At 46.4% G+C, this 26,083-nt stretch overlaps 1 protein-coding gene across 2 annotated transcripts in view; it reads left to right on the top strand.

The window, feature by feature from the left end:
* The window catches only part of RUNDC3B (RUN domain containing 3B), a 158,953-nt gene that overhangs the window by 88,909 nt on the left and 43,961 nt on the right, over positions 1-26,083 (top strand). For both annotated transcript variants that reach the window (XM_040434539.1, XM_040434540.1), the window contains exon 8: positions 4,184-4,341. In XM_040434539.1, coding sequence (XP_040290473.1) covers positions 4,184-4,341 — 158 coding nt within the window. The remainder of the gene's footprint in view (positions 1-4,183; positions 4,342-26,083) is intronic.

The raw sequence follows: 26,083 nt of genomic DNA, 5'->3' as shown, positions 1-26,083 counted from the left end.
TTCTGTCCTGTCCCATTTTAAAATCGAAATATATTGCACTGACTGCAGGGGGCGCCAATACAAGCTAAGCCAGTCTTTAAAAATCAAAATGTATTGCACTGCCTGCAGGGGGCGCCAGTACAAGCTAAGCCAGTCTTTAAAAATCAAAATGTTTTGCACTGCACTGGTGGGGGTGCAACTCCCGCCAATCAGCTGGATGGAGGTCTCTTAGCGCCGTTCATTGTATAGCGGATGTACTTGGTATTGCAGCTCAGCCCTATTCACTTGAACGGGACTGACCTGCACAAAGGCCGTGAGCGAAGGACATGACGTCACATGCTGAGGAAGAGGTCCTTTCAGACAGCTGATCAAGGTGGACAACCCCATTAACAGTATGCAGTAAGTGCCCCTTAGTGGTGGCTACAATTAAAGGGCATCTGTCAGCAGTTTTGTACCTATGACACTGGCTGACCTGTCACATGAGCACTTGGCAGCTGAAGACATCTGTGTTGGTCCCATGTACATATGTGCCCGCATTGCTGAGAAAGATAATGTATTAATATATGCAAATGAGCCTCTAGGAGCAACGGGGGCGTTACCATTACACCTAGAGGCTCTGCTCTCTCTGCAACTACTGCGCCCTCTGCACTTTGATTGACAGGGCCAGGCAGTGTAAACGTCATCACACCTGCCTGGCAGAGGACGCGGCAGTTGCAGAGAGAGCAGAGCCTCTAGGTGTAATGACAACGCCCCCGTTGCTCCTAGAGGCTCATTTGCATATAATAAACCATCCTTTTTCTCAGCAATGCGGGCACATATGAACATGGGACCAACACAGATGCCTCCAGCTGCCAAGTGCACATGTAACAGGTCAGCCAGATTTTAAAAACACGCAGAAAGAAATCAGCGCAGAATCCACACTTTTTCTTCATCGCGTTTTTTCGTGCGTTGATGCATTTTTTTTAATGTTTTTTTTTTCTTTACCAATGGGTGTTACGTGAGCTGCCCGCATCCGTTGCTCCGTTCCGTGGCCCCGCAAAAAAATAAATAATAGAACATGTTCTATTCTTGTCTATTTTGCGGACAAGAATAGGTATTTCTACTATGGGCGCCCGTTCCGCAAACTGCGGAACGCACACGTGCTGCATTGCTGTTTTGCGGATCTGCAATTTGCAGACTGCAAAACACAGCATGAGGCCTTACTCGGAGCTGTTTTTTATGCTGCTGCTTCCCATTGAAGTGAATAGGAGGCTGTTCTGAGGCGGAAACATCAGTGCCAAAAACTCTGTGTGAACTGGTCCTAAATGTGACTGTTGCACCTTTTTTTGCACCGGATGTCTGTTTTGTGTTTTTGTGCTGCTGCAATTTGCAACAAATGTATCAAAGCCGAGGATTCTGGTAAGTTTGTTGCACCTGTGATCAGTTTTGGGGTTGTGTGAAAAGTAATCAGTCATTTACACCACTCCATCTCTGGATTAAAAAGTCGCCATTCATAAATCTCTCGGAAATGCTCACTCCGCTCCTACCATGACACACAATGTCTTACGAAACGCGTAAAGGCAGGCGCAAAACTTTTCATACACGCACTGGACTCTCTAAGGTAACAGAGACGTGCCCCGTTTATGCCAAAAAAGTGGCACAACCACAATGATGAATTTCTTACTCGGTTCAAGCAAAGCAGTCGGATCAGAAAAAAATGGAGCTTTGACCACTAGAAAGACGCATTCGGAAAATTCCTCTTGGTTTAATTGAACTACACATCATTGTCCCTCACACCTCATTGTGGTCCGGCGCCTCTCCGAGATGTAATTAGCGTTCTGTAATGTTTCGAGAGGATCCTTCAAAAGCGCTTTATCCTGTTCTTTTGTTGCGCCCACGAGTTCGCGATGAATGGATTCTCAGCTCCTCCTGCGCACGTTTTGGAGCCTAATTGGCAAGGAGACTTTTCATTTTCATATCTTCTCCTCGCTGCCGCTGCTTTTTTTTGGGCTGTTTGCTTGTAACGTGGGCACCTTGTCTGCAGATGCTGCCGCATGATGTTGGACGGTCGCAGCACAAGTTCATATTGGCTCGACTTTCGGTATTTCATCACGTCCCGGATATATTCATACAGTTTTGGAGAGACTCCCGGAAAGAGGGAAGACCTCCTGGACTCCCGCAGGAGCTGGAAGATCCCCAGGGTACAGCATGGTGGGAGGCTGCTCCTGGAAAGCAGCCCTCCATGCAGGAGTATACTTTGCTACCATCCCAACCAAGCAAATGATTGGGTCCCCAGAGATTAGGGGCCCCTGCTGGCCACAGGCGGTTAGCTTGTATCGGTTCAGCTGCACAGCGGCCCAGCTGGAGTTGCTCCTATAGTCAGCTGATTAAAGGCGTGGTGCTGAGATTTGGGCCCACACCATATTGCAGTCCTAACAAATCCCTTTTCAAGGGTTGTGCCACGAAAAATATTTTACATTTTTCAAACCAGCACCTTGATCTGAATACTTTTGTAATTACATATTGTGGCGAAACCAACCTCGCCACTGGGTGCTGGAGAAGCCTGGTTGCCAGCCTCTTGCCCCAGGATTGTGGGCCCTCTCATCAGCCCATGCTAAACTTAAACCCCATGGCGATTTGACTGTGTTTGTGGCATCTGAGCGCTGTTTGTATATATCGGGCGCTCAGATCCAAGCCATCTGGGGATATGTTAAATGTCTATGTTACTGTAATGGTTGGGACATTGTATATTTGAATAGTGATGTCTGTCCTATTGTCCCCACGTCTGTATTGGCGATTTCCCTTTGTCCTGAGAGATAATTGAATTACTCCTCGGTTGTCTCCGGGACAGAAGACATTGTGTATTCTCCTGCCTGTGATAATTACATCAACCCATTGTGTAAGGTAATTGTATCACAGGCAGAGGGGAGGATTTTGTATGGGAGTGTTTTACTGTAAAGCTGTAAAGGATTGGCTGCTAGGTCATGTCCTCAGTTCCCAACCAGGTCCACGGGGTGGTAACCTTGTTGGAAAATGTGTATAAGTCAATGCTTGTGTGTTCAATAAAGAGTTCCTTTTTTACCCTTCATCATGTTGATGCTGGTGTTTTGGTAACTGATCGACACTGGGGATTGCTATACGCTGAAGATTTGCTATACTCCCCTGGCTATACTATTAGCTCTTGTAAGAGTTGTTCCTGTTCCTGTGGTGGTTTTGGTGTAGAGCGGAGTGCTTGGAGTCCTCGGCAAGCACTAGGAGCATCCATCAACGGAGGTACCCGGTCGGGGTGCCAGGAGATCCGTTACACATATAATTAAAAATTTAGCATAGCCACTAAGCTATTCAATAAAATGTATCTGTATAGCGCCACCTGTTGTTTGTTCTTTTCCTTATTTCTCCGTCCACCTCACTGAGCTGGTTTCAATCTTCAACTGCCAGTTAGAAGCTGTGGCAGTTACAGGGAGAGAGCTGCAGCAGAAAGGACATGCACTCTGAGCTGTGATAGGGAGAAAGCTGCAGCAGAAAGGACATGCACTCTGAGTTGTGATAGGGAGAAAGCTGCAGCAGAAAGGACATGCACTCTGAGCTGTGATAGGGAGAAAGCTGCAGCAGAAAGGACATGCACTCTGAGCTGTGATAGGGAGAAAGCTGCAGCAGAAAGGATATGCACTCTGAGCTATGATAGGGAGAGAGCTGCAGCAGAAAGGACATGCACTCTGAGCTGTGATAGGGAGAGAGCTGCAGTGGAAAAGACACACACCCTGAGCTGTGATAGGGAGAGAGCTGCAGCAGAAAGGACATGCACTCTGAGCTGTGATAGGGAGAGAGCTGCTGCTGAAAAGAGACACGCCCCTTGAGCTGTGATAGAGAGAGAGCTGCAGCAAAAAGGACATGCACTCTGAGCTGTGATAGGGAGAGAGCTGCAGCAGAAAGGACATGCACTCTGAGCTGTGATAGGGAGAGAGCTGCAGCAGAAAGGACATGCACTCTGAGCTGTGATAGGGAGAGAGCTGCTGCTGAAAAGAGACACGCCCCTTGAGCTGTGATAGGGAGAGAGCTGCAGCAGAAAGGACATGCACTCTGAGCTGTGATAGGGAGAGAGCTGCTGCTGAAAAGACACATACTATATGATGTCATTTTTCACAACCATGACGGCAGAACCCCTTTAAGCCAGCACGATATGTTCACACGATTAGGTTAACCCAGCATTGTTCTGATTTTTCAGGGTTACCTTGAGGAGTTGGTCCGCCTGAGGGAAGCTCAGCTCTCAGATTCTGTGACTCAAAACAAATTGTTACTTCAGAGGATTAAAGATACAGAACTGAGCCACAAACTGGAGAAGGAGCAGCTGGAGTACATCATTGTGGAACTGCAGGACCAACTGTGAGTATGAGAGGAAAGACCCTGCCTTGCCCTGTGTGAAGGTTTCGCCGGTCGCCCCATGGACGAGCAAACCCTGGTTCAGAGAGAAAGCATGGCTGGTGCAGACATCTAAGTCATCGTTTCTGGGCAGCAGATCGTCCTGTGTGAACAAGGATCCGCTGCCCAGAAACAATGCTTTTCTATGGGGACGAGGGACGACAGTAATGATCAGTGGAGGTGGCTGCAGCATGTAATGGCAGCTCTCACCTCCTCTGACAAGCAGGCAATTATTGGGAAGGAACGGTTCGTTCCCAATAATTGCCTGCTCTGTCTTGAAGATGGTAAGAAATGGAAGCACAGGGTGGTAGAACTTTTCATTGTGCAATGATTGCGCTTTATTAAAAAAAGAAACAAAAAGAAAACAAGTTGTGCCGCCATATGCCCAACCCTTCTTAAAGGGAATTGTAAGCGGAAACTTATCAGTGTCTGGGACTAAAACTCATTGTACTTGTTGACTGTTCATGTTCTGAGACCCCCGCCCCCTTAAATATAATTTGCTTTACAATTGTCATGTCCACAAATTGCATAAACACTGCAGATTTGCCGCTGCTGATTTGCATGCGGCAATGGTTTCCCTGCCGATCTGCGAAAAATCCGCAGTGGACTCGCCAGGTGTGATCTCAACCTTAGGCCTCATGCACATGTTGTTTTGGTCCGCATTCACTCCATGTGCTGTCCGCCTCCTTTGCTCCGTTCCGTGGTCCCGGAAAAAAATAAAAATAACCTGTCCTATTCTTGTCCGTTTTGCGGACAAGAATGGGCAGTTATATCAATGGCTGTCCGTGCCGTTCCGCAAATTGCGGAATGCACACGGACGCCATCCGTGTTTTGAGGATCCGCAATTTGTGGACCGCAAAACACACAACGGTCGTGTGCATGAGGCCTTAGTGTGCTTTCGTAGGGATGTGCCGCGAAAAATTGGATTCTCTAATATTCCTCCCCCTATTTCATTGATATTCTGGGTGTGAATTATGGTTAAATCTTCCTTTTTGGCGCTGTAGTGTGTTGTCTCTTGTGTACCATTGTTATACTTCCTTTGTCATTTTGTTAAAGAAAAGCTAAAATTCTGTATCTCGTATGCTTGTAAGGATCAGGGATCTTTTCCTGCTCCACGACTCCAAATCCCCCGCTTACCTTCACACAGCCATACAATTCTGACTACCTGCAACCACCACTAGGGGGAGCTCACTGCATACAGATCTGCATACACCTCCCAATACCCCTTCTAGGACACAACCTACTTTTATTATTTAATTTTAGTTTTTTTTCCTCCCTGCCTTCCAAGAGCCATCATTTATTTTTTATTTATGTTCACATATTATTATTATTTTTTTGTGTCTGACAAGTTCTATTTTTTATTGGCACCATAGCTTGCATTAAGAAATGGGGAAAAAATCTTTGCAGGGTTAAAACATAATAAAATCCCAATTGTGGCAATGTTTTTTGAGGGGTCGTTTTTACAGTGTTCACCGTGTACTAAAATTGAATGGCAGCTTTATTCTGTGGGTCACTGCGATTACAGCAATACCAAAGTTATATATACGGTAGTTTTTCTTTTTCTTTGAAAAAAAAATAAAAAAATGTCTATGCGTGGCCAGGATTACAATGAAAGGCCACACCTATATATAGATAACACAGGGTCCACCATTCACAATAAGTAATGCGCACAGCTCACCTCTTGCCCCCTCTCCCTTCACAACCATCTGTGCAGCGGTCACAGAGCATGCCCACAACACTCTCCTATAGCAGTCAACGAGTCTTCTCCAGACTACAGGTTCCTATGGTCCATGTGGGAGCTTTAAAGGGGTTTACCGAGATTTTGATACTGATACCTCACAGGAGCGCTGGAGCCTTCTCAAACAGCTGATCGGAGGGGATCCCGGGTATCGGACCTCCACCAATCAGATACAGATAACCTATCCTGAGGATAGGACATCAGTATCAAAATCTCGGAAAACCCCTTTAAAGCATATGTCTGAATGTTAACAGCCGCTCAGGTGAAATGGCCGCCCCTATAATAATGTCAATCAGATTTAAAGGATATGTATCAGTTTCAGGTTTTATGAATATTGGTGATACAATGTATCTCCCTTTAATTCTCTTATTAACCTGGAATAACATACAGTGAAGCGTTGTCTTCCTCCGTGTCCCCAGGGATATGGCAGCACTTGTCATGCGGCTCAGGTGCCCTCCATGTCTCTCCCCCCTCACTGCAGACCATCTTTTATAGCTTCCTCTAGTGTTGACGGGCTCTTGAATCGGGCCGGCGATTGTTACGGCTGAGTATAGTATGTGGGAGTATTTTTCTGCTTAGTAATTATCTATCAAAAGTCAATTTCCTGTTACCTCTCTCAAAATGATGTTTCATCTCTGTAATTGGCCTGGAGGGATGCGAGAGCACTGCCCGCATTATCAACCTAGCCAGCTCTGAATGAAAAGAACAAGACAAAATGTTATATTTTTAAGCGACTATCCACTATTCAAAGAAAAAACAACCCCCCCCCCCCAAAATAAATAAATAATAAAAGCAGAAAAGGACTTTCAGTATTCAATTTAGCTCTGTTTCTGACGTAGACCGCTAATGGCATATGGCTACGAAAAAAGTTACATCCATTTGCTTCTTCTCTTTTATTGATTTTCCAGTGTGTCAGTCCACACTGTAGTTGTCATTCTATTCTTAAGCTTGGCAGATGATAATGAACGCTGCTGTAGGTTTTGTCCAGATGGGAGAGTGTTGAAATGTCTAGGATTAGAAAAACATGTCGGCTTCTTTTTTTTTTTCTTTTTCCCCCACGGGTTGTGTCTGGTATTGCAGCTCAGCTCCCATGAACTGAATGAGGATGAGCTGCATTACCGCTTACAGCCTGTGGACAAGTGTGGCGCTGTTTGAAAAAAAAATAGCTATGTCAATCCTAAGGCCCCTTTCACACGGGCGAGAATTCCGTGCGGGTGCGATGCGTGAGGAGAACGCATTGCACCCACACTGAATCCAGACCCATTCACTTCAATGGGACTGTGCAGATGAGCGGTGATTTTCACGCATCACTTGTGCGTTGCGTGAAAATCGCAGCATGTTCTATATTCTGCGTTTTTCACGCAACGCAAGTGCGGACGCGGTGCGATTTTTCACTCATGGTTGCTAGGAGATGATAGGGATGAGCAACCCCCGGACCCCATTAAAGTCTATTCACTGTATTATTTTCCCTTATAACATTGTTATAAGGAAAATAATAGCATTCTTAATACAGAACGCTAACTAAAATGTGGCTTTAGGGGTTAAAAAATAAAAATAAATTAACTCACCTCATCCACTTAATTGCACAGCCGGGATCCTCTTCTTTCTTCTTCTTTCAGGACATGCAAAAGGACCTTTGATGACGTCAGCGAAGGTCCTTTTGCAGGTCCTTCAAAAAGAACAAAGAAGAGGATCCCGGCTGCGCAATCAAGTGGATGAGGTGAGTTATGTTTTTATTATTTTTTAACCCTCAATTGACATTTTAGTTAGCATTCTGTATTAAGAATGCTATTATTTTCCATTATAGCCATGTTATAATGGAAAATAAATAAGTAAATGGGGTCCCGGGTCATACATCCCTCGTCTCCTTAGCAACCATGCGTGAAAATCGCACCGCATCCGCACTTGCTTGCGGATGCTTGCGATTTTCACGCTGCCCCATTCATTTTTATGGGGCCTGCGTTGCGTGAAAAACGCAGAATATAGAACATGCTGCAAATTTTCACGCAACGCACAAGTGATGCGTGAAAATCGCCGCTCATCTGCACAGCCCCATTGAAGTGAATGGGTCCGGATTCAGTGCGAGTGCAATGCGTTCACCTTACGCATTGCACCCGCGCGGAATACTCGCCCGTGTGAAAGGGGCTTTAAAACGTCGTGGCGCTCAGAATCTGGAAACACAAAAGCAATATCTTTTTTTTTTAATTGTGCAAAATTAGTAAAACCATTCTGTACAGATTTGGAATCTCCGTAATTGTACATGATCAGTGGAATAAAGGTGACTTGTTATTTATATCACTGGGTGAACAGTGCAATATTTAAAAAGTAAAAAAAAATGTGCGGAAATGTGCTGATTTTTTTTTTCTTCTTTAATAAAATTTGGCCAAGCAGTTATATGCACCATTAAAGGATAACATATTTTTTTTGCTAAAGTGTAGGGCAAGTGATAGGTAACAATTTTGCAATAGACTTTATTTAGCCAAAACGTTTATTTTTGGTAGAAAACTGGGGCTGAAATGGCCCTTAGCAGCACTCTTCAAATGAGCGTTGCTAAGGGCCATCCGTCTCCTATTAGAAAAGGGGAGATGGGCTGTGCTTCTGCCTCCTGTGCTTCCCTGGGAGACAGAAGGGTGGGCACAGGAGTCTTAGGAGTTAAAATTACACTTATATTCCCCCTTTCTATGCAATCTAATGCTCCGTTACATTCACTGACCTGCGATCCCTGTGATAATAACTCATGAAGCAGCCGCCGGAAGTAGAAGCGCTGTGCGCAGTGAGCCGGCTGCTGCTTCATGAATTATTAGCAATGCTCATTTGAAGAGTGCTGCTAAGGGCCATTTCAGCCCCAGTTTTCTACCAAAAATAAACGTTTTGGCTAAATAAAGTCTATTGCAAAATTGTTACCTATCACTTGCCCTACATTTTAACAAAAAAATAAAAAATATGACAGTTATCCTTTAAAAAACACAAATCACCTCACAAAAAGGCAATCCAAAAATAAAAACGTTATGTCATTCAGAATGTCTCTTAGCGGGGGCCCACGCCGCTCTCCTCTGCCAGCCCCTCCCTCTCCTTCATGCTTGACAGAGCCAGGTTCCTACAGAGTCATCTTGCCTGGCCCTGTCAAACAGGAAGAATAGGGAGGGACTTGCAAAGGAAGTAGGAGGAGCAAGGGTGCAGAGAGTGGCTTGGGCCGCCTTCGGTGCACTGAACTGCTCATTTGCATATGGATTAGAAGTCCTTTTCCTCCAGAATGAAGCAACAGATCGCTAAGTGAAAAGTATCATTACAGTCAGCTGAGCTAGCCCTACAAGGCACGGTGCCTGGGGCAACAGTACATTTCCTGCTGACGGGTTCCCTTTAATGCTGGCTTTGTACGTCAGAGAAGAATCTAGCTTACTCATAAGCTTCCTTTCTCTCCGCTCATCTGCTACTGGTTGATCGTTTTCTTCTATGGGTAGGGAGCTCATGAATATGCTGGGCCTTTCTCTGGCACCACCTGATTCATCTTTGGTGAGGGCAACATAAAGTTCACAACAGATTTCCATTAAAGCCAAAACAGGCCGTGTCCTTACTTAAAGGGGGTTGTCCAGTTTCAAGAGGAAACCAAAAAGCACATGTGAACAACCACCCGCAATAAAGAATAGATAATTACTTACCTGACAGCTTCCACGCCCGCACTTCAGTTCTCCCGACAGGGCTCTGTTTAACTGGCTGCAGTGGTGACATTATGTCGACAACATGTGACCACTGCAGCCAGTCACTGATCTAGCAGTGCACTGAAGAGGCCAGTGATTGGCTGCATTGGTCACATGTTGATGTGATGTCAACACTGCAGCAGCCAGGTAAATAGAGCCCTGTCGGGTTAAAGGGGTTTTCAGGGAGTTCAATATTATTGGCCTATTCTCAGGTCATCAATATCTTCCCCCGACAAGCTGTTGGAAGAGGCTGCTGTGCTCCAGTGAGCGCTGAAGCCTCTTCCTAGGCCCGTTACGTTTAGTGGTCACATGGCCTGTGTGCAGCTCGGCACTCCATATGGGGGATACAGGACCTCATTATCAGTGGGACTCCCCACTGTCAGACCCCATCGGTCAGACCCTTAGACCCTATTCAGTGGAAACGCAATCACCTAAAGAACGTTTGTAGCACCTTTGCTCTGGGCAATTATTGGGAATGTGCTAGTATGATGCCACTATTTACCTTCCTTAAAGCGAGGGCTGGATCATGGATGATAGGACCCCCAACCAATGGAGGAGGCCCCTAGGTATTTAAGGTGGTGGAGGCCCAAGGGCAAGTGCTTCATGTGCCCTCCCTATAATCTGGCCCAGATCAGTTGGCATGCTGTGAACCTCCTATATAGAATTCGTTTGGTATAAATATTGTGTTATATGAGAAGCTTTTGAAGATGGAGATACAGGGCCAATAAAACACTTAACCTTTCCAGTCTGAAAAGCCCAGAGAGAAATGTATCCTGGGCGTTTTGTCTCGTCAGTGCCACTGATTGATCCAGTGTAGTTTTATTTTCTAATGGCCGCCTGAGTCATCCCGCTCTTAGAAGTATTTCCACTCTGTGAATGAACTTTAATCTCGGAGATTGGAGTGCGGCTCAGGAAATGGTTGTCAATGGATTTTAGTTCAGAAAGCGTTTCATGTGGTTCGATTTTAACTAGTCCCCTCCTGTCGTAGCTGGGTGCACTTCCACCATAAGCAGGGACGGATTCACCAATGTAGGCCTGTGCCTATCGGCAGCCCTCTATAACTGCTATCGGTGCTTGGTCAATGATCACACAAGGTGGTGCCCCCTTTATTTTGGGTTCTACAGCACAGTACATGATGAGGCAGGGTCACTTTAATATTGGATGGCATCTCCCCTTGCTGTGATAGAGGTAGCCACCCTGGCATGGTGACGGTCATACAGATGCTGGATATCCTCCTGTGGTCTTTCCAAGCACTTTCTGCCCATAGTTCAGCCAAGGTTGTTGTTGGCTACTTTACATGGGAGATCCATCTCCCCATCCCAGACATTCTCGATGGGAGAGCGATCTGGCAATTGACTTGGCCAGGGGAGCTGCTGGATACCCTGAAGAAAATGTTGTGTAGCCTGGACGGATGTTATCCTGTTGGAACACCATGTCTCCTAATTCAAAAAAGGTGGTAGAATTGGTTCCATGATGTCCTGGACATACCGAAGACTGGCCAGTGGTCCCTCCACCAATACCAGATGGTAGCTAATGGCGCCCCACACCATGACACCTGGTGTTGATCCTATGTGTCTCCTCACTATGCATGATGGAAGTAAGTGCACTGGGGACCTAGGTGCCTGCAAGGCAATAGAAGGACACCCAGGGAAATAGGAAGGTAGATAAGGGTGCTAGATCATGTGAGAAGCACACTTCAGAGTTCTGCTTTATTTTGCTTCGTTTTCCAGGCTTCTACGACTTACAGTACAGTATATTAATAGATCGAAAATTCTTTGTGAAACCATGTTTAAATACATCTTTATATGGGTTGGAGCTGCATTTTTATGTTGCAGAGCTTATAATCCCCTGCATAGCCATCAAGTAAATATCACAAATATACCACCACTAGGGGGAGCTTAGAAGCATACTGCATACTGTGGTGTCATTTGGTTCAATGTACAAACAGTGTACTGTGTGCTCCTAATCTCCCCCTAGTGGAGGTAGAAATGTATTATTTATGCCTGTGCAGGGGTCTGCAACAGAAAAAAGGACTATCGACCAGTATAAAGACATGGTACTGACTATAACTCTTATGCCCTATATTACTATCTCTTTAGTATTTGAAAGAAGTTGGTTGCTGGGTGTTCACACTGAGCTGTCTCACGAATACCTAAGATCAATGAGACATCTCTCATTTCAGAGACTCCCGCTGTGCAGTTGTCTCTGGCACAGCAATCTCCTTTCCTATGATAAAACATAAAGACCACATAGTCGTAAGAAAAATTTACAACTGGATGAAAAGCCTCCGTGTCTTCAGTCCTGTCATCATCCTAATGACTGGAAAACGCCACTTTCTAAATATATTGCATTACTTAAACTAAAGCTACTTTCATACTAGCGTTTCTCTTTTCCGGTATTGAGATCCTTCATAGGGTCTCAGTACCGAAGAAAAACGCTTCAGTTTTGTCCCCATTCATTGTCAATGGGGACAAAACGTAACCGAACAGAACGGAGCGCTCCAAAAAGCATTCCGTTCCATTTGGTTGTGTTCTCATACCGGAGAGCAAACCGCAGCAAGCTGCAGTTTTCTTTCGGTCATGGGATGCGGAGAAAAACGGATCCATCATGACACACAATGCAAGTCAAGGGGACGGATCAGTTTTCTCAGACACAATAGAAAACGGATCCGTCCCCCATTGACTTACAATGGTTTTAGAGACTTCATGGCTATTTTAGAGATAATAAAACTGGATCCGTTCATAACGACTGCAGACGGTTGTATTATCAGTAACGGAAGCGTTTTTGCTGACCCCTGCCGGATCCAGCAAAAACGCAAGTGTGAAAGTAGCCTGATACTGTCTTACATCCTGCATTTTAGCCCAGAGCTGCACTCACTGCTGGTGGAGTCACTGTGTACATATATTGCATTACTTATCGTATACGGAGTTAAAGCGAACCTTTCACCAGGATTTCACCTAATAAACTATTACTAGTACCTTATAGATTATGCTCATTCTGTTTAAATGCATTCTTGTCCCGCTTTCCTGGGATGTATATTGATGAATAAAACGACTTATAAAGTCCTTGTCTCCAGCTCCTGCAGTCACGGTGGAAGTCAAGGGGGTAGCCCTTCCCTCACTCCGGGCCGTACCTCCCCTGCCCTAACCCCTCCTCTAACTAGTGAAACTGACACCCGGCTCAGTCGCCGGGACCGCGCTTGTACTGACGGCGCATGCGCCGTTGGTCTAAGTAGCAGCGCGATCCCGTCTAGGCGCGGACTGAAGCGCGAACCTGTGAGTAAATTGCGCATGCGCCGTCCGTCCCCGATGCCTCCCTGTCTTCTATTCAGGCGCGCCTCCTGCCAAAACATATCAGTAATAACCACAGTGCCCCCATAATGCAGACCCCAGTGCCCCTATATCCGTCTAGGCGCGGACTGAAGCGCGATCCTGTGAGTGAATTGCGCATGCGCCGTCCGTCCCCGATGCCTCCCTGTCTTCTGTTCTTCAGGCGAAGGGCAACTACAGCGAATCAAACGCAACTGTACTGAAGTTGACTATTTTGAAACACAAAGTAACATAATTCTTCGGGACGTTTTCACATGGTGCGGATTTTGTGTGGGATGCAAAAACAGGGCCAAGGAAGATAAAAGAAACATCAATAAAAGTATAGTGATATCAACATAAAAACAGAAGGAGTGTAAAATAAAAGGGAACCGCTCATGTGAAACAGCGGGGGTCATCTACTTGTTAGAGTGCCCCTGTAAAGTACAATATATTGGTCGTAGTTTAAGAAAATTAAAAACCCGTATTGCTGAACATGTCCGAAACATTAAGAAAGGTCTGGAGACTCATAGTGTTTCGGCCCATTTTAAAAAAGTGCACCAAAAAAATCCCACTGGTTTAAGATTCTGCGCTGTTGAATTGGTGCGTAGACATTGGAGAGGGGGTGACCCAGTAAAAGAAATAAATAAAAGAGAAGCAGAGTGGATATATGAGATGGGCACCCTCCTACCACATGGCCTTAACATTGAATGGGACATTAAGGCTGGGTTCAGACCTGAGCGTTTTACAGCGCGTTCCTACGCGCTGTAAAACGCTCAACAGGCAAAAGCCAATGTTTCCCTATGGGCATGGTTCTCACCTGAGCGTTTTACAGCGCGTACGAACGCGCTGTAAAACGCCCTACGCCTCAAGAAGTACAAGAGCTTCTTTGGGGCGTATTGTCGCACTTTCCCGCCCATAGACTTCAGCGGGAACGCGCCTAAATGGGCGTTTGCTTGTTTCCACCCATTAAAAACGCCCGATAAAAACGCCTGTAAAAATCGCGCATATCGAATACGCTCAGGTCTGAACCCAGCCTGAGGCAGCCTGTATGTCATAATGTGCAAGCTGCGTAGTTCATGCAAACATTTAAATATTGTCCATGCGAACAGTATGTTAATATTGTATTGGAAATGTATCGTGGTTTTATGAGTGTTATTAGATGTGTCATTTTACATAAGTGATGATTTTAAAGTGTTTTTGATTTAATATATGTTACCTTCCCTCCGGACATAACGGAAGTTGGGTGTTGTTCCGGAGCAATCACGGAAGGATACATAACACCCGATCTGTGGGAGTTCATTCCCTCAGCCCCTGACGAAAGCCTAAGGCGAAACCCGGGTCGGGCGCGTTTTTTATGAATATGGTTTTTACCCCGTGAATTTTGTAAGTACAATAAAATTGTAAACTTCTTTTCTTTGTGAAGGTACTGGTGTCATTTATTGAAAGTTTCGGTTGGTGGCAAGACGCTGCAGGAGAGGTCCATAGGAGTGGACTGTGAACAGCTACCTGCCGGATTGAGTGTCGAGTCTGCACTGTGTCTTAACTGCTGGAATTAGCGCCGTCCCTGAAATTGCTTGTGGATTTTACCATTTAACATCCTGTAGCGGACGTATTGGTAGCACTCCGACTATACACCCTAGAGATAGGGAAGGGGCACATCTAACCCACTAGTGACTCTAGTGTCTTTCATCTGTTTGTGCATTTAGAGTCCCTGATGAACCCCAGAAGATTGACAGTCTCGGGGGAAACGCGTCAGACTTGATGGTCTCATGACCGATGTAACGGTAGATGCTGTCTGATATTTCCTACAGTGTCTCCACTTACCAATGGACTGGACCTGGGGCTTGTATGACTGATTTAATGTTAGACGGTATCTCAGCATCTTCTACAGTGTTCCATTAAAGGGGTTATCTAAAACATGCCTCCCAATGCCCAGTCCCCTCATATAGATTATACTTACCCCGCTCCCTGGCAACCGCATCGCTACTGATCCCCGCAAAACATCTGGTGACGGGGGAGCAGCCAATAGCAGGCCGCAACGGGAGGAGTCTCCCCAGTATTGCGGGTGACGCTAGGGAGGCTCGTACACGTCGAGGACTGCTATTGGCTGCTATCGCCTCCCCCCCCTCCGGCCGCCAGATGTTTTAATCTGCACAACGGGGAGATGCAGCAGTGGCCGTGCAGGGATCCAGAGGGACGTGGGTGCCGGTAAGTATAATGTATACATGGGGCCCAGGCATTGGGGGGCATGTTTTAGACTTTGGATAACCCCTTTAACCTAACATGTATTGGAACAACAGTGACTGACTGAACTACGGTGTTTCATCATCACAGTCTGATTTTTCATATCGTTCCCTGCACCTGTACTTGACCCCATGTCTTCTGCCTGGATACCCCAGTAAGATCAGCGTAACACAGGGAGAACAGAGAAGACAGTGGGATCGCCCTTGTCTGGGCATCAGTTCTGCTCCTGTGCAGGGAGAGAGGAGGCGAACTGCAGGGTTTTTTCAATTTGGAGGATACATTTTATGGGGTAATTTTGTGATTCTCTTGAGTCCTACAGGGAAGACGCTCAGACAGCAGAGTAGGACCGCCCGCTGGACTCCCGAGCATAGAAAGAGTAAAGATTTAAATGAATAAAGTACAAATCTTTATAAAGCTTTATATCAATCTGCTCAGCTCCTCCTGCTCTATAGCTTGCTGCCTGTTCACTGCACAGCCACATGTGTGGTTAGAATGGCGCTGAAGTAACCACGATGGTCCGGCAATGGGATTAGGTCCTAGAGGTCAGAGCCCTGACCAATCACTCTTTGATGGCCTGTCCTAATGGTGGTCACCAGAGGTTGGTTGTGGTTGGGTTAGAAAGTCTCCCTTACGTTTTAGCTAGTTGTGTCCCTGGCACAAATTGAACGTAGGTCTTCATGAAGCTCTGGGGGAATAATTAAGGCTACTTTCACACTTGCAGCAGCCTTTTCCGGCGGGGGAACAGCTACCGCAAGTCCACCATGTTGGCGGAAGTCCGCTCTGGCCCCGTTCACTATAATGAGGCGGGCCGGAGATCCGGCTGCAGCACGGCAAACATGCCGAAAGGCGGCCAGACAAAAAACGCAGCATGCTGTAGTTTTATTCCGGCCGCCTCTCGTCATGTTGGCCTCCGGTCCGCCCCCCATTATAGTGAATAGGGCCGGAGCAGACTTCCGGCGGCACGGTGAACTTGCGGTAGCATGGATCCGGCAGGCTGTTCCCCCACCGAAAAAGTCTGCCAGAAAAGGCTGCCGCAAGTGTGAAAGCAGCCTAAGATTGGGGTGTTGCCGCAGTGAGAAATGAGGCCACTTCTGGCAGGAACGGCGTCGTGCCTACTTGTTGAACTCATTTCACCGTAGTAAATTCAAGCAGCTTCTGTCGCTGTGAACTGGAGGGTTTTATCGGTCCTGAAGTACAGAATGTAGGAGTTGTCAGAGACCTTCACGATGAACGGTGGAAAGTTGGAGAGCAGCGATCCTGACAGGAACATCAGCAGCCGGTGATGAGTGGAAGATACTAATTACAGTCGTTTCCAAACCCATTAGCATTATGTTCATAGACATGAAAGAGATGAGTAACGATTTCTTCTTGGTAAAATATTGAACAGAGTAACTCTGCTGCTGAATAATTTTCCAATGCTGCAGTATTCACGATAGCGAAAGAAATAGATCTGTATCTATTAGAGGGTCACAGGTCTTCTGAATATTTGGCTGTCACACTTTTATTAACCCTTAGGATACCAGAGTTTTTTTTTTTTTTTTTTCATTTTTCTTCCCTATTTTCCTTGAGCCATAACTATTTTATTTTTCTGTTCACATAACTGTATGAGGGCTTATTTTTTGCGGGACAAGTTGTACTTTCTAGTGCCACCATTTAATGTGACATACAGTACAATGTAGTGGGAAGTGAAAAATAAATTCCAAATGTGGTGTTCCCGCGGCGTCAGGTTTGCAGCAAAACTGACCTGTGCCCGTCATTCTCTGGGTCAGTACGATTACAACAATACCACATATGTATAGGTTTTTTATGTCTAAATAGTGTAAAAATTAATTTCACCATATTCTGACCTCAACTTTTTTTATAGTTATATCTACTGGGCTATGTGGGGGGCTCATTTTTTGCAGGACAATCTGTATATGTGTGTGACTTTGTGACCACATTTTATTACATTTTTTGGGTAAGAAAAGGGATGAAAAAAATGGCAAATTGGCTATTTTGACCCTTTTTTCCGTTACGCCATTTGCCATATTGGAAAAATATTTTTTTATTTTAATAGTATGGCCATTTTCGGTTGCAGTGATACCCATGATGTTTATATTTTTTGTTATTTATGTATTTAATTTTTTATTCTACAGAAAGGAGGTGATTTAAACTTTTTTTAAAAAAAATTTGAATATATCTTTTTTAACTGTTTTTCTACTTTTTTATGATCTTGAAGCCCATATTTGAGCCTACAAAATCCAATTTTTTTTTTAATTCTCAACAATCATGGATTTTTTACATGAATTAATTGTTCAGAATTGCTCATTTCTTATGTTAGCCTGCCACCTGCTGGCCAAAATAAGAATTGCAGATTTAATGCCTTGGGTCTCTTCAGCAACACCCAGCACATTAAAATCAATTACCAGCATCCTCATTGGCTGCAGAGGATGCCGGTAAGATGCCGGTTTTTCAGCCTTTAGATGCCGTCATCTTACTTGATCACAGTATCTAAAGGCTTTGATGACTGCGATCAGCATTATTGCTGGTCGCAGTCATTAGCCGCGGGTCTCTGCTGTTTGAAACAGCGGAGACCCGCCAGCCATGATGCCCGCTGCTTGCGTGAGTGGGTGCCATGTTTGCCCATCGCTCCAGAGCCGTACATGTACGGCACTGGTAGTGAAGGGGTTAAAGAGGAAGTCCACCCATCATATAAATGTATCAGAAAAAGAAGACATTGTGTCCAGTCATGCCTTTTCTGTTAGGAATTGGTCAGGATCTGATCTTAAAGGGAACCTGTCAGACGGTTTATATTGCCTGAACTATGGGCAGCACAAATGCCAACAAGCTCCCTGGTTACAGACAGAGAATGAGAAAAAGATTAATGGGGGTGGCTATCCGTCGGCTTGTTCCCGGCCAGCTCCCTACACAAATAGGAAGAGACCTGTGAAGCCAGCCCAGTGAATCTTCTTTTTGTTCCCGGCTCATTTCCAAACTATGTTTTCTCTAAAATGCCACAGCTGATTTGTAACCTGATCGGTTCCCTGTTAGAGAGGTACATGATGTAAACTCTAGTGAAGGCAATTTTCTTACCAGTGACTGTATTTGTGAGTTATAACCTCCCTTCTGATGCTCAGCTGTGTCATGTGACCAACACTCTGACTCTCCAACTAACACAGCATCTTATGTGTGGACAGGAAGCCAGTTTCTCTATGTATTCCTATGGGAGCCTCAATGTCAGTCTCATTGGAATGAATAGAGAAGTAACTGACTTCCTGTCCTGTGTCAGTTGGAGATCAAAATGTGGGTCCCATTACACAGCTGAGGATCAGAAGGGAGGTTATACGGTAACTCACAAATAAAGTCACTGGTAAGAAAATTACCTTCACTACAATTTATATCATGTACCTTTCTAACAGGTCAGAGAATAAAGATTTTTGGAGTGCTTATTTAAGTAGATTGCTTTAAGTGACATTTGTAGTTTTACTAAATTGTACCTCCAATGAACAATTTCACCTTGTTCCTGTTAGGCCTCATGCACACCACCGTTTTTTTTTTGCGGTCCGCAAAAACGGGTTCCGTTTTTCCGTGATCCGTGACCGTTTTTTCTTCCGTGGGTCTTCCTTGATTTTTGGAGGATCCACGGACATGAAAAAAAAGTCGTTTTGGTGTCCGCCTGGCCGTGCGGAGCCAAACGGATCCGTCCTGACTTACAATGCAAGTCAATGTGGACGGATCCGTTTGACGTTGACACAATATGGTGCAATTGCAAACGGATCCGTCCCCCATTGACTTTCAATGTAAAGTCAGGAGTTAATATACCATAAGATCTGAGTTTTCTCCAATCCGATGGTATATTTTAACTTGAAGCGTCCCCATCACCATGGGAACGCCTCTATGTTAGAATATACCATCGGATTTGAGTTACATCGTGAAACTCATATCCGACAGTATATTCTAACACACAGAATATACTATGAACTGTGTACATGACTGCCCCCTGCTGCCTGGCAGCACCCGATCTCTTACAGGGGGCTATGATACGCACAATTAACCCCTTCAGGTGCCGCACCTGAAGGGGTTAATTGTGCGTATCATAGCCCCCTGTAAGAGATCAGGGGCTGCCAGGCAGCAGGGGGCAGACCCCCCTCGGCCCACCCTTCCTCCCTCTATTGTATTAATTTCATTGGTGACCAGTGTGCGCCCCCCCCCCCCCTCCCTCCCTCTATTGTATTATTTTCATTGGTGGCCAGTGTGCGGCCCCCCCCTCCCTCCCTCTATTGTATTATTTTCATTGGTGGCACAGTGTGCGGCCCCCCTCGGCCCCCCCTCCCTCCCTCTATTGTATTATTTTCATTAGTGGCACAGTGTGCGGCCCCCCCTCTCCCCCCCCCCCGCCCCCCGGTGGCAGCGGAGAGTTCCGATCGGAGTCCCAGTTTAATCGCTGGGGCTCTGATCGGTAACCATGGCAACCAGGACGCTACTGCAGTCCTGGTTGCCATGGTTACTTAGCAATATTAGAAGCATCATACTTACCTGCTGCGCTGTCTGTGACCGGCCGGGAGCTCCTCCTACTGGTAAGTGACAGGTCTGTGCGGCGCATTGCTTAATGATCTGTCACTTACCAGTAGGAGGAGCTCCCGGCCTATCACAGACAGCGCAGCAGGTAAGTATGATGCTTCTAATATTGCTAAGTAAGGGGAGGCCACCAATGAAATTAAAACTGGGGAGGGAGGGCGGTCTGCCCCCTGCTGCCTGACAGCCCCTGATCTCTTATAGGGGGCTATGATATGCACAATTAACCCCTCAGGTGCAGCACCTGAGGGGTTAATTGTGCGGATCACAGCCCCCTGTAAGAGATCGGGTGCTGCCAGGCAACAGGGGGCAGTCATGTACACAGTTCGTAGTATATTCTAACTAGAAGCGTTCCCATCACTATGGGAACGCCTCTGTGTTAGAATATACTGTCGGATATGAGTTTTCACGAAGTGAAAACTCAGCTCTGAAAAAGCTTTTATGCAGACGGATCTTCAGATCCGTCTGTATGAAAGTAACCTACAGCCACGGATCACGGACGCGGATGCCAATCTTGTGTGCATCTGTGTTCTTTCACGGACCCATTGACTTGAATGGGTCCGTGAACCGTTGTCCGTCAAAAAAATAGGACAGGTCATATTTTTTTGACGGACAGGAAACACGGATCACGGATGCGGCTGCAAAATGGTGCATTTTCCGATTTTTCCACGGACCCATTGAAAGTCAATGGGTCCGCGAAAAAAATACGGAAAACGGCACAATGGCCACGGATGCACACAACGGTAGTGTGCATGAGGCCTTACATGCAGAAAAGTATTTTATTCCAGATCTTTTATTCCTGCATATCCCAGTCTCCTTCTCAGCCTACAAACCATTGTTATTACCATCAACATTTTAACTGACCTCTCCTTCCCCTTTCTTCCCCACATGTTCATGTCAGTCATTGTAACTACCCTTAAAGGGGTTATCCAACCCCTATAATATCCCCCCCAATGCCCGAGCCCCTCTTATACATTATACTTACTTGCTCCCCGGCATCCGCTTCGCTCCGGATACCTGCACGGCCACCGCTGCATCTCTCTGCGGCGGGGAGAGCATCCAATAGCAGGCTGCAATGGGGACAAGCACCCTTAGCGGTGGTCTTGCAGGGATCCGGAGCGACAAGGGTGCCGGGGAGCAGGTGTGCATAATGTATTCGAGGACCCCTTTAAATAGCTAAGCCCACTTTTCTTACTGTTGCGTGCAGCGAGAGACTTTGTACATAGTGAGAGTTATATGTTTTTTACGTGTTCGTGGGAGGCACGCAGAACCTATGCTGGGTAGAAATGGTCATGCCGCCAAGTAACGCCACAAACTGCAGTTCAGTATTACGATCATTGAGAAGGAAGTTCCTGGCAGGGCAGTACTTCGATATTTGTGATATATTAGGCTCCATTCACAGTCTGCAAGTGTTGTCCGCACCCGTTCCGCAATTGTGCGGAACGGGTGCGGACCCATTAATTCTCTGTGGGGACTGAATGGATGATGGGTGCACTATGTGCTCTCCGCATCCGCATTTTTGCAGTGGGGCCCCAATCTTCAGGACAAGAAAAGGGATTTCTATGGGGGTGCCGGCCGGGTGTATTGCGGATCCGCAATGCACTACGGACGTGTGAATGGACCCTGGAGTGTCCTGGTTTGTAGCAATTTCCAATAACTGTAGCAAAACACTGGCAGATTGATCTGATTAGAAGTGACAAGTGGAGCGGTCCCTACCTTTAACTCATAGTACATTACACTAATTTTTCGGGATTTTCGCTTCCTTTGAGTGCACTGAATGGTGGAATGAGCATTGGATAAATGCCTTTACACTTGAAATCCCATTCACGTCTGATTATTGGCTGATATCTCTATTCTGAGTGGTATTAAAAGGAACGTGTCATGATGAAAATGAAGTTCGATCTGCAGGCAGCATGTTATAGAGCAGGAGGAGCTGAGCAGATTGATATATAGTTTTATGGGGAAAGATTCAATGTAACTTTTTTATTTTATTCTGTTAAACCTCTTCTCTTGCTGGGCAGAGGAGCCCGCAGGGTGGTCACTCACACAGAGAAGGCTGTCAGTCACACAGTAAGACCGCCCACAGGAAGTGTAGAAGGAGCAGATGTTTCCATGAATAAATTACAAGTTCTACTGAATCTTTTCCTATAAAGATATATACAGTATATCAATCTACTCAGAAAATCCTGCTCTACGAAATGCTGCCTGCAGATGGACTCCATTTTCAATGTCGGAGTTTCCCTTTAAGGATGATAAAATATTTTGCTTGTACCAGAATCACTTGTGATATGTAGAATTTGAACTGACCATATACTTGGGGGTCAAGTTTTTTAAAGAAAAGTGGCATCACAACCTGTCCTATACTTAAAAGGGGTTATCCCACGATTAATGTAAAAAATGTAAATCAGACATCATATAGTACAGGACAATCTCTTTCTAACAAAGCTAGAACCAGCCCTGTACCTCACATGGATCCAGAGATCTCCACATTTATTGCTCTGCTAGATTTATATCAAGCTGAAGGCTCAGGGGGCGTGTCTTTTCTGCTGCAGCTCAGGGGGCGTGTCCATGCTCTCCCTATCACAGCTCAGGGGGCGTGTCTCAGGTCTCCCTATTACGGCTCAGGAGGCAGTTGAAGGATGAAACTGGGCATGTGCAGCCATCTTAATGAGCAGGACAAAGAAATGAGAAAAAAACAAACAGCAGGTGGCGCTATGCAGATACATTTTATTGAATAACTCAGTAGCTATACAAAATTTTGAATTGCATGCAATTACAAAAGTATTCAGATCCAGGTGCTGGTTTGAAAACTGTAGAATATTTTTTGTGGGACATCCCCTTTAACTTTGTGAGGACCTTGTGCCTTATCAAGGACTAATAGGCATGTAATGGTAGTGAGCAGAACACCTTATTGTAGGACAGAATACCTCCATACTACAGGTTGTGAGGCAGTATGCTGTCATTCTATATCGTGGACCCGTATTGTTCAGCGGGAGCCATATTACAGATGCGCACTGATGTTTAATATGGCCGTGTGCATGGATTCCACCATTGGCATCACTAATAATCTCATGGGTTTACGGGATTCTGAACTCCTAACAAAATTAAATTCTCATCTAAAAATATTCTTAATATCTGTGACCAGTTTAGGTCTCATTCACATTTCCTGCACAAAGCGGCCCGCCGCATCTCACAGGATACTTCACCGCCAGATCCCCATCGACTACAGTGAGGTCAGTCGGTGATCCGTTCGTTTTCTGGCATAAATGCCTGGTTTCGGCCAGAGACAAAAACTGTTGCCATGCAACGTTTTTTGTTTTTTTGTTCGGCCAACAGCGGCATTTGCGCCAGATCTCCAAAACGGAGATGTGAACGAAGCCTTACCTGCACAGATACAGAATCCTTGGTAACACGATATTTCTAGATGTTGTGCCATATGGTTCACTCATCTCTACTACACCTGTGTGTGCAGCTGCGCTGTGTCATTTTCATTTGCCTTGAGTGTTTTTTCTTGTCTGTGTCTCTTATGTAATGCTGAACATCAGGTTTGCAAACAAACGCCATGCTTTTCTCAATGCGGAGAACGCCATCTGTTTTATTCTGTTCCCTTGTGATTACGCTGCTTGTTTCTGGATGACTGATCATTATGTTGGGTGCTTTATATTGTAAGGTAACAGACAAGCCTGTCATCCGCCAAACACCTAGAAAGCAGGAGAGTCGCGGGCTGATCCGCCAATCAATGCATAGCGTATAGCAGATGTATGTACAATCTGCGCCCTGTGTTGTCAGACATCTATGGGACAGCATGACTTAAAGGGGTATTCTGGTTAAGTTATCCCCTATCCTGTGGGGATAGCTATTACATAGGGGGCCCCCACTGGTCGTAAGAACAGGGACCTTGTACCCCGTGGAGCCCCACGAAATAAATGGAGCGGCTATGCTCTAATCAGAAAGACAGCTCCTCTCATTTTCTAGTGGATCCCTGTTCTCGTGATTGGTGGGGGCCGGGCAGTAAGACCCGCACTGATCTAATAGTTATCCCCTATCTTGTGGATAGAGGGGCTATCTTAAAGGAGTTCTCCGGGCTTTTAATGATCTTCAGGATAGGTCATCAATATCAGATCGGCAGGGGTCCAACACCCGGCACCCCCGCCAATCAGCTGTATGAAGAGAAGGCGCGCGCAGTGAGTCCCTGCCGTCTCCTGTCTCTCTTCATGCTCCTCGCTGCTGCCATGTCTATGGCTAGCAGGAAGAGAGAGGGGAGACGGCACATGCCTTCTCTTCATACAGCTGATCAGCGGGGGTGCCGGGTGTCGGACCCCCATCCGATCTGATATTAATGATCTTTCCTGATCAGCGGGTGTACCAGGTGTCGGACCCCCATCCGATCTGATATTGATGACCTATCCTGATCAGCAGGGGTGCCGGGTGTCGGACCCCCGCCGATCTGATATTAATGATCTTTCCTGATCAGCGGGTGTACCAGGTGTCGGACCCCCATCCGATCTGATATTGATGACCTATCCTGATCAGCGGGGGTGCCAGGTGTCGGACCCCCGCCAATCTGATATTGATGACCTATCCTGATCAGCGGGGGTGCCAGGTGTAGGACCCCCACCGATCTGATATTAATGATCTTTCCTGATCAGCGGGTGTACCAGGTGTCGGACCCCCATCCAATCTGATATTGATGACCTATCCTGATCAGCGGGGGTGCCAGGTGTCGGACCCCCGCCAATCTGATATTGATGACCTATCCTGATCAGCGGGGGTGCCAGGTGTAGGACCCCCGCCGATCTGATATTAATGATCTTTCCTGATCAGCGGGTGTACCAGGTGTCGGACCCCCATCCGATCTGATATTGATGACCTATCCTGATCAGCGGGGGTGCCAGGTGTCGGACCCCCGCCAATCTGATATTGATGACCTATCCTGATCAGCGGGGGTGCCAGGTGTAGGACCCCCGCCGATCTGATATTAATGATCTTTCCTGATCAGCGGGTGTACCAGGTGTCGGACCCCCATCCGATCTGATATTGATGACCTATCCTGATCAGCGGGGGTGCCAGGTGTCGGACCCCCGCCAATCTGATATTGATGACCTATCCTGATCAGCGGGGGTGCCAGGTGTCGGACCCCCGCCGATCTGATATTAATGATCTTTCCTGATCAGCGGGTGTACCAGGTGTCGGACCCCCATCCGATCTGATATTGATGACCTATCCTGATCAGCGGGGGTGCCAGGTGTCGGACCCCCGCCAATCTGATATTGATGACCTATCCTGATCAGCGGGGGTGCCAGGTGTAGGACCCCCACCGATCTGATATTAATGATCTTTCCTGATCAGCGGGTGTACCAGGTGTCGGACCCCCATCCAATCTGATATTGATGACCTATCCTGATCAGCGGGGGTGCCAGGTGTAGGACCCCCGCCGATCTGATATTAATGATCTTTCCTGATCAGCGGGTGTACCAGGTGTCGGACCCCCATCCGATCTGATATTGATGACCTATCCTGATCAGCAGGGGTGCCGGGTGTCGGACCCCCGCCGATCTGATATTAATGATCTTTCCTGATCAGCGGGTGTACCAGGTGTCGGACCCCCATCCGATCTGATATTGATGACCTATCCTGATCAGCGGGGGTGCCAGGTGTCGGACCCCCGCCAATCTGATATTGATGACCTATCCTGATCAGCGGGGGTGCCAGGTGTAGGACCCCCGCCGATCTGATATTAATGATCTTTCCTGATCAGCGGGTGTACCAGGTGTCGGACCCCCATCCGATCTGATATTGATGATTTATCCTGATCAGCGGGGGTGCCAGGTGTAGGACCCCTGCTGATCTGTTATTAATGATTTATCCTGATCAGCGGGTGTACCAGGTGTCTGACCCCTGCTGATCTGTTATTGATGATTTATCCTGATCAGCGGGGGTACCAGGTGTCTGATCCCTGCTGATCTGTTATTGATGATTTATCCTGATCAGCGGGGGTACCAGGTGTCTGATCCCGGCTGATCTGTTATTGATGATTTATCCTGATCAGCGGGGGTACCAGGTGTCTGACCCCTGCTGATCTGATATTGGTGATTTATCCTGAGGATAGGTCATCAATATTAAAAGCTTGGAAATACCCTTTAACCCCTTAGGGACTTAGGACG

The sequence above is a fragment of the Bufo bufo genome, chromosome 5, assembly GCF_905171765.1.
Source record: "Bufo bufo chromosome 5, aBufBuf1.1, whole genome shotgun sequence".
Lineage (NCBI taxonomy): Eukaryota > Metazoa > Chordata > Amphibia > Anura > Bufonidae > Bufo > Bufo bufo.
This window is presented reverse-complemented; position numbering and strand designations above follow the sequence as displayed.